Raw genomic sequence first — 15,508 nt, forward strand, 5'->3', positions numbered from 1 at the left:
TCTTTCTCTGTCAAACAAGTGAAAATGAAGCAGCCAGATGAGGGAGAGCGGTGCAAGCTTAGTGTCAAACCGCTTTAAATATGTCAATGAGACCTGGGAAAAGTCATTTAAATAAAATAACTTGTGCCTGGCTTTTTGAATTCTGACAAGGAATCTACAATGTGGTCCCATAACTCTTGTCTTCTGGAAAAAAAAACGTTAAGTGGGACCCATTTCGTGAGATTTGCTTAATAATTTAACACCGCCTTAAACCAATTCACACTCAAGTGCCCAGATGGTGTTTTTATTAGGCAAATGTTCAGTACTCAAGTAGAATAATTACACACCTTTAAAAACCTGCGTGAGAACCTTTAAGCTCTGCAGTTCACTGAACTCACAATTATTCATCACATGGTCACACCAATGCAAATGTAGAAAAGGGAAAATATTTTCTGAATATCTGACCTGTCTGAAATTCACTAGCCCATTGAAAAAAACTGGATTGAGAAGTTTGGGTTTAGAAATTTCGAAAGTTCGGACAAAGTGAAATGAATCTACAAATGAGGAATTGAGCTTAAAGCAGGAATTCACATTTGGTGGAACTATACTCCCTATCTGCTATAGCTCATGACTTATTTCATTTTAACAGTAGGCCTAATAAAGTTATACCAAAATAGCTTTTTTAACCAGGACTGCATTTAGTATGCACAGAAAAATGTCGAAAAGTCAGGTAAACGAATTGGTCTGCCCTAATTGGCATATAAGAGCACGCTCACATTTCTCTCATGTTTCTTTTGATTGGATCAGACTGCCGTCGTCCTTCTGATATGGAAATCGGGCTACCAACTCAGATGAGCAGGAAAATGTCAGCGTCATTAAAATGTGGTCGACGGCCTTTTGATTACTTTCATTTCGGGGCGAAAAGACCGTTGCTGCGGAAGTAAATTATGAATAACTTGGAGAACTGTATTTGTTTCTCACTGTTTTAAAACCGTTACGTCAGAAGGAATGCAGGTCTTTTTTATTGGATCACAGCGGGTAACACGGTCGACTCAGCGATGATCAAAAGGGAGAGAAACAAGTGAAGTGTGAAATAACTTCCCGCATTTCGATCTACAGTAGTACGCTCTTGGTTATGTGAAGCCTTTAAGACAGACATGTTTTGCCTAAAGCCGATGTACCTCACCCCATATTCAGATGAGGAAACAACTGCTTTGAGAGATTGCATATTAGGCCAGACCATTACATAAATACTGGTGCCACCACAATACTGTAGTTACAATAGTTTCAACCCTTACTGCAGATTCAGTGAACCTATAACATGTGCTTGTGCTGACAACTAAATTAACTGGTTGTATTCGAGTTTAAAAAGTGAATTAAATAAATAGTTCACCCAAAAATGAAAATTATTATTTACTAACCACCATGCCATTCCAGATGTTTATGTCTTTCTTTTAATAAAATATCCATCACTTTACAGTATGTCCGGGTCCCAACCTGTTGAAGGTCCTAAAAGCACATACCGTACATCAAGTTTTCTATGAAAGAGACATTTCTCCAAAACTAACTAATTCTGTCATTATTTACTCACCCTCGAGTTGTTCCACATCTGCATTAATTTCTTTGTTCTGATGGACACAGAGAAAGATATTTGGAAGAATGCTTAAAACCTAACAGTTCTTGGCCACCATTGACTACCAGAATAGGAAAAATGACGAGTCAAAAGTGCCCCAGAACTGTGCGCTTTCCTACATTCTTCAAAATATCTTCTTTTGTGTTCAACAAAACAAAACAAAATTATAAAGCAATTTTTCCTATGGTAGTCATGGTTGCCAAGAACTGTTTGGTTACAAGCATTCTTCCAAATATCTTTTCCTGTCTTCATCAGAACAAAGAAATTTATCAAATTTGAAACAACTCGATGGTGAGTAAGTGAATACAGAATGTTCATTTTTGGGTGAACAGTTCCTTTAAATGTCTTCTGAAGTAAAATAAATATTTTGAGCTTGGAACCACAGTAACCTACACATGGACGTAAAGTGAGGTAAATGCCTATTTATATAAAAAAAAAACATTTCTTTTTGAGGAAAGCATATACACCTGAGATAGGGGATGAGGTGTGAGTAATTTATTCGAGAATTTTCATCTTTTGGATAAACTTTACCTTTAAATAGATTGAATCAACCCCCATTCCTTTAACAAACTGGACATTTAACTTCTTAAGGTAACAGATTCTTTTCATCACATACCACTGAAACAGTGCAAGAGGGTTTTTAATGAAAGTGATGACTAATACAAACTTTCCACAGTTTTGTGCCAGTGAAGAATATACTACATATACAATTACCGATGCAGACCGTATTACAACAGACACGGAAAGCAGACATAATAGCGTCTGGTATACATAATAGCACCTGGTTAGGTTACAACTATCAAGCGTACTATAGTGCGACTCACTGCGTGTCTTTAAGCAGTACGCTGCGGTAGGAGGAGTTTAGTTAGCGGAGCGCCGTGGTGCTGAGCTGAACAGCGCCTATATCCACCTGCAGTAGCGCAGGACCAACCGGGACAATAATCTCTCCCATTCTTCAGATCCCTGCTACCTAAAGCACATCTCACAGGAATTATAACCAACATCTTCCTCATCTGCTCCGCGCGTGATGGCAAATATGAAAGCAGGCTTCGCGATTGTTGTGGCGTGTGCCTTAGTTGTGAGCGCATCTTTGGTAAGACTAAATGTTTTATTTGCAAACATTTCGGAAGCGCTGCCGCTTCAAATGAGAATCGCGGGGTGAGACGTTACTGCGGCTGTGTAGGAGTACTACACTTTAATTCGTGCGTTTTTACGCGATTACTTTTAAATAATATAGTGGCGCATTGAGCGTTGAATTGTCCTTTGGGTAGCTCGGCAAATGCGTTCGTGACACTTGTGCAACTTCTGTCGTTTTGTTGTCGTTTGTGAGAGCACGAAACAGTTTATCGTCAGTTTATTTGAAACACTGGTCGTCTATCTCTCAGTAAGCTGCAGTGCCGCGCTCCGCGCTTGCAGCTGCACTTTTAACACACATTGCAGTGGATGCGGCGATGCCTGTGGTGCGTCTGCGAGTAGGCGAGTAATACAGCCATTCACTCCTTAATGAAAGAATATGTGAACATTTAAATGTAGCATTAATATTAATGCCATAGAATATTAATTCTCCTATTGTTAACGAGACCACCTGAAAGAGGATGAGTTTATGATGAGCTACCTTTTGGATTCATGAAGCACTTCACATCCTAGAATTAAGTGCAAACACGCACATAGCCTAACACCTACAGGGAAATTAAGTCTTGGGAATGCCGAGCAAATACAAGTTCAAGAATGAACACTCAGCGCACATATTGTTGTTGGTTGTGGCAGATATTGACATTTAGTTTGATGACTCATTCAGAATAAAATCCGTATTCGACTGGGGCTGAGACGCAGCAATAGAGCTGTATTCACATGGTGGGCAGAGGCAGCGGAGCTTCAGAAAGTAGCCGTATCACAGCTCTCTGACTAATGTGATCTGTAGGGATGCTTTGACAGACTGTTCCTCTGTGCATTTATGAAAGAGCTCAGTGTGGCAGTTCTTTTGTTGTCTTGATTTTTTGGGTTCGTAGTCATCTTTGCTCCGGTGCCAAAGTAGGGGATCGAATAAAAAATAACACAGGAAGACGAAAAGAAAGACTGTGTTTGTGTGAGAGAGGTAGAGAGAGTCCTTAAGGCAACCTCTCTTTCAGTTTAAAAACGACAAGGCCTGAATCGTTTTAGAAAAACCCACCACGCCGAGCTTGGGCTAACCTGAATATGACCCACCATTTAATTATGCTAAATCTCTATGGTGAGCAGTCTACATTGATGCACACACACACACACTAGGTCACTATCCTAAAATAGATGCCACTGTAACGGGCACAATTTCTCTACTGATTTGCATGGCAGAACTCCAGCTCACTCATCTTTCCCTGTACTTCCGTCTTCCTTATTCCCGTTTCTGCCTTGATTGATATTAATCATCAAAAAGGCTCATTTAGCTCTTATTAAATTTTCAGAAAAGCCCTTACATTTTTCCGCTTATCTGAATATACCCACCATTATAACCGAAGAACGAGAATTAAATCAAAGATTTGCTGCTTTTGATTTTGAATGATAATTTTGCGTTGAAGCACAGCACTGCCTATTCGCACGCTGCCGCGGTCTATTCACCTTTAAAATATCTGCGTCCCTGCTCTGAGAGTTTGCCTTCATAAGGTATTTATATTGGTTTCGATAACCTTGAATAAGAACCACAGCCCTGTGGTCACAAATCAATTTGCTTAACCACTTCCCCTCTCCTGTGTCTTCATAGCCAATAATGTCTGTCTTTCTCAGGGGAGACACGGAAACGCTCAGACCATCGCTCCATGCCGACCAGGTTTCTCCCAGAGCTTCTACACTGTGTTTGTCCCCAGGGGTGTGCTGCAAGGCCAGAACATTCACAAAGGTAAGAGCTTGCAGTGCATTGCAGGATTTAGCTGCACATTTATAGCATATGTTCATGTGTGTGTGTGTGTGTGTGTGTGTGTGTGTGTGTGTGCGTGTGTGTGTGTGTGTGGTGATCCTCACAGGAGCGTTTGCAACAGGTTTCCGTATGAATGTAAATATTTGTGCATCATTTCCTTATTCGCTCTTTTGTTGTGTGTAGGCTATATGTAATAGCATTGAAAGTAATTATATGTTGATAATTATATGAGACTGCACAACAATTCACAAGTAACGGGAGACAAAGGACCAAGTGGGAAACGTGTTTACTGTATTTGAGCTGATGTGGTGAAATATTCTTCAGGTTCCCATTTATCCTGTCTGAATGCTTTTGTGCATCATGTCATCACTACCTACAGTACGAGTGCTCAAAAAACAGTGTTAGTTAAACCAGTTTCATCCAGCACCATGCAGAATAACAAGCACAAAATGAGCTTTTACAAAAAAGCAGCAGTGTCTTAAATATGCCAATGTGCAATATGTTGATAGAACACACATGACCAGTAATGCAATTACAAGTCATATAAAACACATAATTCTCCTTGAATGCAATTTTCAAGCTCTCTGAAGCACCAGGTGATAAATTTAAAGAAATACATCCACGCCGTTCTGAAACAATGCTTCCTGTCTTCTAGGTGGGTGTCGTAAATGTGTGCACGTTCCAAACCGTTGCACAGAGAGCTACAGTTGGCACACGGCTGAGTTAATAAAACGCCCAAAGCCAATGCGTATTATTCAGCTGTATTTTCAGAAAACCCTTGGCTGAATGATTAAAAACGTGAATAAATAAATAAATAAATATCCATAACACCCATAATCTACATTTAATGGATAGTTCAGTGGCACAACTGGCTACAGGAGCTTCATTTAAATCTTCTGTTCGACTCCCGCTGAGTGTTTGCCTCTTTGAAAAAGCTTTATGCGCTTTTTTCAGCTCCCCTCTGTCCGCGTGCAGTACAGTTCCTCTTTTCTTTCCCACTTCTTTTCAACAAGATTTCAGCCGTCCTTTTATTCTGTCGCATTTCATTAGCGTTGTATGTGTGTGCGCGTGTGACGCGAGGATATGCTTTATCTCTGGAATTTGTTTTTGCTGTTATGGTGGGAGAAAAGATGTCGGGGACTTGCAGAAACAAATCAAAGAAGAAAATGGCACATTGATTCGATCAATTACCTGTTTATTTCCAGCACATTCAAACTTTGATTGAGTATTGCTGTTATCCGTGTAATCAATGGTTTTATTCACATGAATGCAGTTATGTTGAGGAGTTTGAATGCATATATCTTGTCAGCGACGAGGCTTTGTGTACGGTCGGTGGAAGATGAAACTTTTCCACTGATTTGGAATGTATCTGTCAAAATTCCGACATCACAGTAATTTCAGAAATTGTTTATAGATTAAACTTTAAGATTAAACCTATAGATTAAAGTTAAATTAATTTAACTATTTTTTTGTTGGAGCTGTTTCTTTTAGAAAAGCCAAAGGCATTGACTGTTTGCTTTGAATTCAGCCCTTCGATTTGTTAAAGACCCCCTGTGGTGAAAATCAAGTTTTTAATGTTGTTTGTATGTTTATGTGGTGTTTTTAATGTGCTTTAAGACAAACCATGTGCAAATTTATAATTTGCTGAGAATTTTCTCCATAAAAATGCAGTTTACCAAAGACAGTTTAAAAAATGCTATTTAAAACTGCTCCGGTTAATGACATCATAAAACTGCAACCAATCACATTGACTCATATGACCCCATGGATCTGCAGTTTGAGGCATAAATATGCAAAGATGATGCATAGATTTGGGCTAAAATGTGACTGCTGTGTCAGCTCTCAGTTTCACCTTCAGTTTTAGCAGCGTCTGGAACTGCCGACTGCGACTGAGTAGAGGCGGGGCTAATTTGAACATTTGTGTATATGCGTATACTTAATGAAGCTGAAGTGTAGAGTTACATTCAAGCTATTTTAAGGCAGGCACAATTATTTTCAAACGAAAAAAAGGTTTAAATAAGTCATTCTGATGGTCAAAGATTAGTTTTAAGTGATAAAATAACTGACCACAGGGGGACTTTAAAGGTACATTGTGAGGCAGTGACATGACGGATGTACTTGTTACACAGTAAGCAAGTGTTTGCATGTGTGTTCTACTTAATCGTTTTGTTTACCTGCGGATTTAGATATTCACGTTTTGCTCCTCAGCTTATGCCCACCAGTGTTGGGAGTAATGCGTTACAAAAGTAATGCATTACAATAATGTATTACTTTTTGCCGTAACGCAGTAGTGTAATGCATTACTAATCAATTTTCAGTAATATTTTACTCGGTACATGTTCAGTAACGCTTGCGTTACAATAAACTTGTTGCGCGCGAGACATTAACAAATCAAAAATCCCGCAAGTAAGTTCTATTTCCTGTTCGTGAATAGACGCGTGTGGTGTCATTCATCTCCCTCTGGCTGGTGGAACTTTGTATTTTGTATTGTAACGCGGCATGATTTCAGCCTCTGAGCTCGAGGTCTGAGGCTATTGGCCCCGCCCGGTTCGCTGTAAGCCCTAGCGCCAGTGTTGCCAGGGTCGCGGTTTTCCCGCACAATTGGGCTATTTTGAAAATGCAGTTGCGGGAAAAAATATGGATCCCAAAATAGCGACCCTGGCAACACTGGCGCTAGGGCTTACAGCGAACCGGGCGGGGCCAATAGCCTCGGACCTCGAGCTCATGCCGCGTTACAATACAAAATACAAAGTTCCATATTTTTTATGGAAAACCCGCGGATTGCGGGTTTTTGGGCTACTTTCATAATGTACTGTGGCCGCCAAAATGTTTATTTATATTCTAAGGATAAATGTTAATTGATGAGATTCTTAATGTGTATTCATGAATACCTGGCAACTCCAGGAAGGGGACCTGTTCTCAAAAGTGTGGGTAACGAGCATCTGACAGGCAGGCTACAGTACAGTGAGGGACGTGAGAGCTCAGCTCAACCAAAGTGGAAAATATAGCAGTGGTATTAGACAATGCATCCGAATTATGTTTTTACCATTGTTTCGTACCAAGGTGCATGTCACCTTGCACAATGAAAGAAATCACGCGTGAGTGTACAACAGTTGATTCTTCCGGCTGCCAAATATCACGTTTGAGCAGCTATACGCAGTCTAGAACAACTAAAACATTGACGTGCTTGTACACATTATACATATGCAATATATTTAACCATGCTTATTTCTTAAGCAAGTATTTGCATGTCTTACGAAGAGAAAACACTTTTCTTGTCCATTTCCGTGTGTGGCCTCGAGCACACATGGGATCTTTTTTAAAGGGACACTCCACCTAAAAATGAAAATTCTGTTATGGATTACTCACCCTCTAGTTGTTTCAAACCTGTATAAATTTCTTTGTTCGGTTGAACACAAAGATATTTGGTAGAATGTAAGCAACTGAAAATTCTTTGGCATCATTGACTACCATAGCAGGTAGTCAAAGGTGACCCAGAATTGTTTGCTTTCCTAAATCCCCCAAAACATCTTTTGAGTTCAACAGAACAAACAATATATACAATACTTAGGAAACCATTCAGATAAGTAAATATAGCAATAGAAATGTATTTTGGCAGTTGTTAACTTTGATTTGACACTGGAAAATAATTGGGCTAGTTTTCATTCCCTTTGGGCGGGTTTTGAGGGGTCATTGGGCTGCTTTCAGGAAGCTAGTTAGCAAGATCCCTGTGACCAGCAGCAATGACAAGGTAAACTAACGTTTACATGATGACTAGCTAGAATTCTATATAATCTAGTTCAGTGATGGGATGGGACTATTTTGTATTTAAATACCTTTGAAAAAAATTAAATGTATTTTGTATTTAAATGTGTTTAATCTTAGTATTTTTGTATTTTCAAACTAAAATACTTTTTGCCAATCAACCTCTTTATTTGAGTGCATGGATGGGCAGTGTTTCAAATACATCCATTTGAAATACAAAATACTATTATTTTGTAATAGTATTTTGTATTTAAATGCATTTAAATGTATTTATTTTTGTATAGCCTAGTTAATTCAAGAAATCAGCAGTCTAATACAGAGGTTGATTGGCAAAAAGTATTTTGTATTTTGAAAATACAAAAATACAAAGACATTTTGTCATTTTAGAATGTTGAGTTCTACTTCTGTAGTTATTTTGGTGAAAGTAACTCAAAAGCCTGTAACGAGTCATGTAACGTATTACAATTCTGAGACAGTAATATTGCAAGGTAAGGGATTACTTTTAAATAACAGTAACAAGTAATCTGTAATGTATTACAGTTTGGAAGTAACTTGCACAACACTGATGCCCACAATATCCGACGCAACCCAGCCAGCCACCTTTACTTCAAAATCCAATAGTGCACTCTTCATTTTAAAAACATGCTTACCCCAGCACAACTTGGCACTTGGGTGTATATCGCTATGCTGCAGTATAAGCCCTTATGGAGAGTGATTAATGTCCAGTCACAAGCCTGGAGGAAGGGTGATGTGTTCTGGGGAACCGTAGTAATCGGGGAGTGGGGTCGACTCTCAGGGATGTTAATGATAACAGCCTTCCGTAACCCAGAACCGTCATAGGGGAGAGTAATGGGCGAGCTGGAGCGCTCGGTCGCTACAGTCAAGTTGAGAAAGTCTAGTGTCAATTTAACAGACATCCAGTAATTGTAAACATCGCACTGACACTTTGAGAATGTTAATACCGCTTTGAATTCTCAGGAGTGAGTATCGGCCAGAGAATTTACTCGGCGAGAAATCGAGAGTTTAAAGTTCCGCTCGAGTTGTCTCCATAACTATTTAATATGGCTGGGGTGCATTGGGGTGAAAGTGAGTGATTCATCTCATTTCTCTAGGTACTGCTTAGCTTTGGTCTCAAAGCTCGGCCATCCAAGCTGAATTAGATATGACTACTCTTTCATGGTCAGAGCAGTCAGGAGATCTGCCAGCCGTTTGCTGAGCAGATCGTTGCTCTTGTTTTTTGTTTGCGCACGAAGGTGTTTGCGAGGCTTTTAATTATAGCAGTTATCACGATAGTCATTTATACCTGTCATCTTTTAATGCGTATGACCACTTTTATCGCAACAAGCCTATTAAAAGCATGCCTCTCGAACCGAGTCAAATAAAGTAGTAATATTTCAACTATCCAACATTTTTAATATCTTGACACAGTAAAAAGAGACAATTTGAGTCCCTTCAGGCACTGAACCTCACTAGATTTGATTCATCTTTACTCAGAATGTGAAAAGATTCATCATTTAGACTGACAAAATATAAATGCCAGGGTTGTCAGATATTCAGCTGGCTTAGGAGCATATGAAATGCCTCCGCATACCTGTAATGTAGGTACGGTAAACATTTGTGTTTACGTGATTGAATTTCACATCTTAAATGTTATGGTTTGAATGACGTAGAATGATGATGGTGGAGGTGTTTTTGCTCAAGGGAAAATGATACTTTATTGGTGTTTTCATGCTTTATTGCAACACGTCATGTCTTGCGTTTATGCAAATGTTTATTGGCGTATCAGCTAATGCATAAACGCCTTGTCCTGCTGTGTTGACATGTGTAGGCGTATTTATATGACGGATATATGTACGGTTATGTACATGGATGAAAAGTGATTTAGCAGCTGTACGGTGGGGTTCAAATAACTGAATCCACCTGGTCAATGTAAAGGAATAGTTCACACTTCAAACCTGTATGACTTCAAATGTCACTTCAAACCTGTATGACTTTCTTTCTACTGTAGAACACAAAAGAAGATATTTTAAAGAATGTTGGTAACCAAAAAAAATAGAACCTCATTGACTTCCATTGTATGGACACAGAAAAATATATATAAAAAATAAATATTTTCTTCTGTGTTGCACAGAAGAAAGAAAGGCATACAAGTTTTGATCGACATGAGGGTAAATATAAACATTTGGAGATACATGCTCTATAGTTTAGGATACTGGAAATTGAAAAAAAAAGAATTGGGATTCTGCCCAATTTTAGGTCACTTATTACTCAAAATTGTTAGAGTGACCATGCTATGTTACATTTCCTTCCATTAAAGCACACAAGAGGCTCTTGGGAACATCATGCTGGGATAACAGGAATCATCTGGTATTGCTCAAGCAGTGTTCAGTGCTCGAGTGCAGGCTGTCATTAAAGCAAAAGATAAATATACCACCAAACACTACCCAACTTTTCACTCAAATCCTTATAATGTCAATGAAAAAAGTGTATGAAAAGGAAGCAAGAAGTTGATGTTTGAACCCCAATATAAACATTTACATAATGGATAAGGATTCATGTACGTGATAGAAAACAACATGATAGCATGTTGTCAGTGAAGCTCAACTGAGCATTTGAACGTCGGCCCTTTTCAGAGCAAAACCCCATCTGGGAGAGATAAGCCATGAAAACGGATATTCCACTGATTGCACATTGTAGAGTAAACCATCATCTTGGACTAAGAGCAGGATCAGGCACTTTGAAGTCAAAGGCAGAGTTGGAGATGGAGGGAGGACAGGTAGACGCTCACACACTGCAGAACAATCTGATTTCGGATGCACTTGCCTCTGAATGGATGCTGTCAGAATGTGTTCAAGAGAACGCCAGCTGTGAACTTCAGCGCATAACCCTTTCATATCCGACACAGTGCTGGCGGGAAATGGAAGTCGTTGGAGTTGGCCGTCGGTTCAAAGGCGTCCATTTGTCATCTTAATTACCAGTGCTTATGCAAAGTCAGAGTCATTTGACTTCTCTGGCAGATTTGTGCCTGCTTAGATTTCCTTGATGTTCTGCACACTCTGTTATTTCATCAATAAAATACAGTGAGTCCCCACTCCCCGTATTTTTTCACTTTACAAAATATGCCCGTCCCACAAGGACGACCATTAAATCACAACAGCACAGGCGTCTTACAGCAGTTTTACGGAAAAAAAAAAAGGACTGTACCTGTGAGATGGAGAGAAGCTCGGCGCACGGACTTCCGATCTCTCCCTCAGCATTCCAGTCGTGTCTTGAAGTTTACCTCATTATCCGGCAAACACATCGCTCTCCATACTTTATGCCATTCTGCGGAGCATCTTGTGGATACAGACATTCACCGACTCTCATTAGGATGGTACTGCACGAGCCTTTTGTGTGTCCTCACAGTCACAAACAGAACAGGGTTAAGAGTTTATTATAAAACAGATAGTTCAGGCTCTCAGTTCTGATTGGATGAGCCAGATCGAAAGCTCTTGGAAAATAACTGATGTTCTGTGAGCACTGTGTGACCACACATCAGGAGTCCGTATTAAATGGTTATAGAGGTGTCATATGGGGCAGCCACAAGTGCTGTATTTTAGATAATGTATGGTGTTGAAATGCATGTAATGTTTTAAATGTAAAAAAAATTGTTGTCAAAGCAATTATTTAAAATGTTGTCGATATATTGTGTAAATTTAGCTCAAAAGTTCCAATGTGACAACTTGCCCATGTAGTGTGACAACATGCACCGGTATTGGATGGGCAAAGTGTATTTTGTAAACTGTATCTTCCTTCTCTGGTAATATATCTGTGAACATGTTCAACAGGTAGATTCTGTCTCTTTTTAGTATTTAAATATTGATCAGACAGTTGTGCTAATAACTACTAAGGGACAGAAGATTTGTTACTTTTATCAATAAATAATGTATTGAAATATTCTGAAAATTCTACTTTCAGTGCATTAGTACATCTTAAAACATTTTTCATTCGTCCTGCTTTCTTGTAACTCATGGTTATTTATCGTAAAATGGCAGCTTACAAAGCTTACAGCTTTTGAATTTTCAATAAGCAGCTTAGTGATTTGCACATGAACAGCAATTCACATTCCTATTTATCTATTCTGTATCGCTCTAGGAACAGTTTACATGTCTGAAGAAAACAAGATCCGTGCTTTCTCTCAGTCGCGAAAGTGATATTTGGCGCATTGTGTCATGCTATTCACCCGGTCTACTTTTCCATCACATTTCCATCTAGTTCTCTGCACATAAGACATAGGGAGTGCGGCTTGTATTTAAGCTTGTTTTCTGTATTAAACAAGGAATAACACTTTACAATAAGGTGGTATTTGTTAACATTAGTAAATGCATTAACTAACAATGAGCAGTTTTCAGCATTTAGTAATCGAAAGTTATGTCAATATAATTGTTTATGTTCATTCACTGTGCATTAAATAATGGTAACATGTACATCCTTGTTGTAAAGTAGTACCATAATAATAAAAAAAATCTAAATTCTGTAATCTAATCTAATTTTCTTATATTATATTTTATTGTATTATTTTTATTTTATTTTTTAACTGTAAAACACAAAAGCACCAGATACTTGGGAAGGATTTTATATTCATTTATAAGTCATAAATCCCTATCCCTTAAGAGAATAAAAATCTTTATCTTACTCTCCATTATCCTCTCTCTTCCCCACTCCCTCTTTCTATACTGTCTTTCCAGCACTCACCTAACAGTTCTTAATTAAGTTTTCTTATGAAACCATAGCTCTATGTCTATTTGAATATAAATCAGATTGGATTTGCTTCCTAAAGGAAGACTTTTCATTGCTGCCTGTGTGTATACTATTAGCCAGACCTCGTTCAGCAAGGCATTTCTCATTTGCATTGGCCCCGTCACTTAGAGTTATATTCAAACCCAACACATTCAGGTGGGGATGCTTTGGTGCTTTAAGGTCATTAACCTGTGATTCAGGTGCTGGGAATGAGTTCTGATTCTGTGGAAAGGCCTTGAGCGCACTGTTTTTGAAAAGAGAAACGTTGACATTGGCTTATTTGTTATCATCATCATTCATTAGGTGATTACTGTTAATTATGTACTATTTTGAATAGTATAACACGTGATGTGTGCAAGGACAACCAGACTCAGAAGCTAGAAATTTGTCACGTGTACTGATATATTTTATATATATGCATCATATAGACAGACTTGATATGTACTATATTATAACTTTCAGTGTCTGAATTTTAACAGAAACAAAGCTTAGAAATGACAAACAGTCACCCAACAGCAATGTGAGAGACTAAGAGAATGCAAAGATGCATGAAAGTTGGAAAAATCAGGCTTATTCCATCATATGCTCATTTTTAAACTGATGCTAAAATACACTAAAATACAAAAAACATTACCGTATTTAAGACCTGCAAACATTGCATCTTTTGTTTTTTTCACTAGTTTGTCCTGTTTCAATTTTCCGCAAGCAAATGCAAATAAAACACATTTCCATTTGAAATATAAGAAAAATTAAACACATCCCTAGTTGTCACGGTCCCACCGTCTTGTTTATGAAATTCTAGTCGTGTGGCGGGATCGGGACAGAGCCCTTAGGTTTTATGTGAGAAAACCATGAGTTGTTTGTTTTACCTCTCATGTGTTTTCTCGTGTCTTGTCATTGGCCCCGCCCCTCTCGTCTCATGTATTGCCTTCCTCCCGTGTCTAATGTTTCCCACCTGCCCTGTGTAATTATCCCTCTTTTGTCTTGCCTATATATACTCTCTTGTTTCTTTGTCCTGTGCTGGTGGATTGTACCGTGTATGTGCATGTTTTCCGTGGATCGTCCCTGTACTTACCCTGTGTCTGTTGTATTTTGTGAGTGTTTCCCGTTTTGCCTCGTGTTAATTTGTCGTGTCCCGTTTTTGATTTAGTTCTGTTTCTTGCCCCCTCGTGGGAAGTGTTTTGTTTAGATTTCTTGTTTTGTTTCCGTGTTTCTAGTTCCTGTTTTGTTTTGCACCCCATCGTGGGTTTTTGTTTTGGTTTTTTATAATAAATATCCTTTGTTAACCCCTTCATCCACTGCCTGCCTGCAATTGGGTTCTTCCACTCATCTTGACAGAATACAAGAGCCACTAATGAACCCAGCAGGCAGTATGGACACTGTTCGCTCCCACCAGGTTTGTCTCCTCTGCGGCATTCGCCAGGGAACTGGAGACGTAGATGACTACGCGGGCCGGTTCTTCGAAGTCGCAGAGGAGACGGTGTTCGGGGAGGAGGAGTTGGTGATGCTGTTCCACGCCGGTCTCAGGGAGCCACTCTCGCGGGCGGAGATGAGGTCGCTGAGACCGCTGGACTTTGATGCGATATGGCTTTATGCCGTGGATCAATCGGAGTCCAGGGTCTCCGTTCAACCCACCTACTCATCTCCGCTGGTCGCGATCCCTGAGGGCCGTCCCCTGAAGATCGGGGTTGTGGGCGTGGCCATACCGTCCTCTCCACCACCAGCGAGCCTCGGTGGCAAGCGGGGGAGGCGAGCATCCTGGGGCTGCACGTCTGTGGAGTCCCAGCCGGAGCCAGCCGCACCCTTTGCCTCTTTCCTTCAGCCGACCTCCAGGCGGGTGGCTCGGCTGAAGAGAAAGAGGCAGCGGCGGGCAGCGCGGACTTCCCTCCCGTCCGGTGTCCAGTCCGGTGATCCAGCCGGCATCCAGTCGGTGGTCCAACCGGCGTCCCAGCCGGCGATCCAGCCGGCGTCAAGCCCTGTCCAGCCGGCCTTCCAGCCGGCGTCAAGCCCTGTCCAGCCTGCCTTCCAGCCGGCGTCAAGCCCTGTCCAGCCGCCTTCCAGCCGGCGTCAAGCCCTGCCCAGCCGGCCTTCCAGCCGGCGTCAAGCCCTTTCCAGCCGGCCTTCCAGCCGGCGTCAAGCCCTTTCCAGCCGGCGTCAAGCCCTTTCCAGCCGGCTTTCCAGCCGGCACCCAGCCCTTTCCAGCCGGCCTTTCAGCCGGTCCCTGGGAGACTCCCAGGGTCAAAGACTGTTCCCCCCAGGACTTATCCGAAGTCCCCCAGGACTCCGCGCCCTCGAGCGCAGCCGGGGACTGGGACTATTCCCCCCAATCCTTTTGGTTTACCCCCCATGAACTCTTGTTTTGCCCCACCCCCTCCCATGTTTGTTATTTTTATTAAGTCACCCCAATCCTTTAGTCTTGTTGTCTTGTCTGCCCCTTGTCTTGTTCACCATGTTTGTCTGGT

General features: G+C 40.5%; 1 protein-coding gene across 1 annotated transcript in view; it reads left to right on the forward strand.

The window, feature by feature from the left end:
- The first annotated feature begins 2,481 nt into the window (after positions 1 to 2,481).
- Positions 2,482 to 15,508, forward strand: part of cdh4 (cadherin 4, type 1, R-cadherin (retinal)) — a 235,449-nt gene continuing 222,422 nt past the window's right edge. The window contains exons 1-2 of the mRNA XM_057362164.1: positions 2,482 to 2,705; positions 4,373 to 4,484. Of these exons, the coding sequence (XP_057218147.1) occupies positions 2,640 to 2,705; positions 4,373 to 4,484 (178 nt within the window). The 5' untranslated portion in view covers positions 2,482 to 2,639. The remainder of the gene's footprint in view (positions 2,706 to 4,372; positions 4,485 to 15,508) is intronic.

Source organism: Triplophysa rosa, linkage group LG20, assembly GCF_024868665.1.
Source record: "Triplophysa rosa linkage group LG20, Trosa_1v2, whole genome shotgun sequence".
NCBI lineage: Eukaryota > Metazoa > Chordata > Actinopteri > Cypriniformes > Nemacheilidae > Triplophysa > Triplophysa rosa.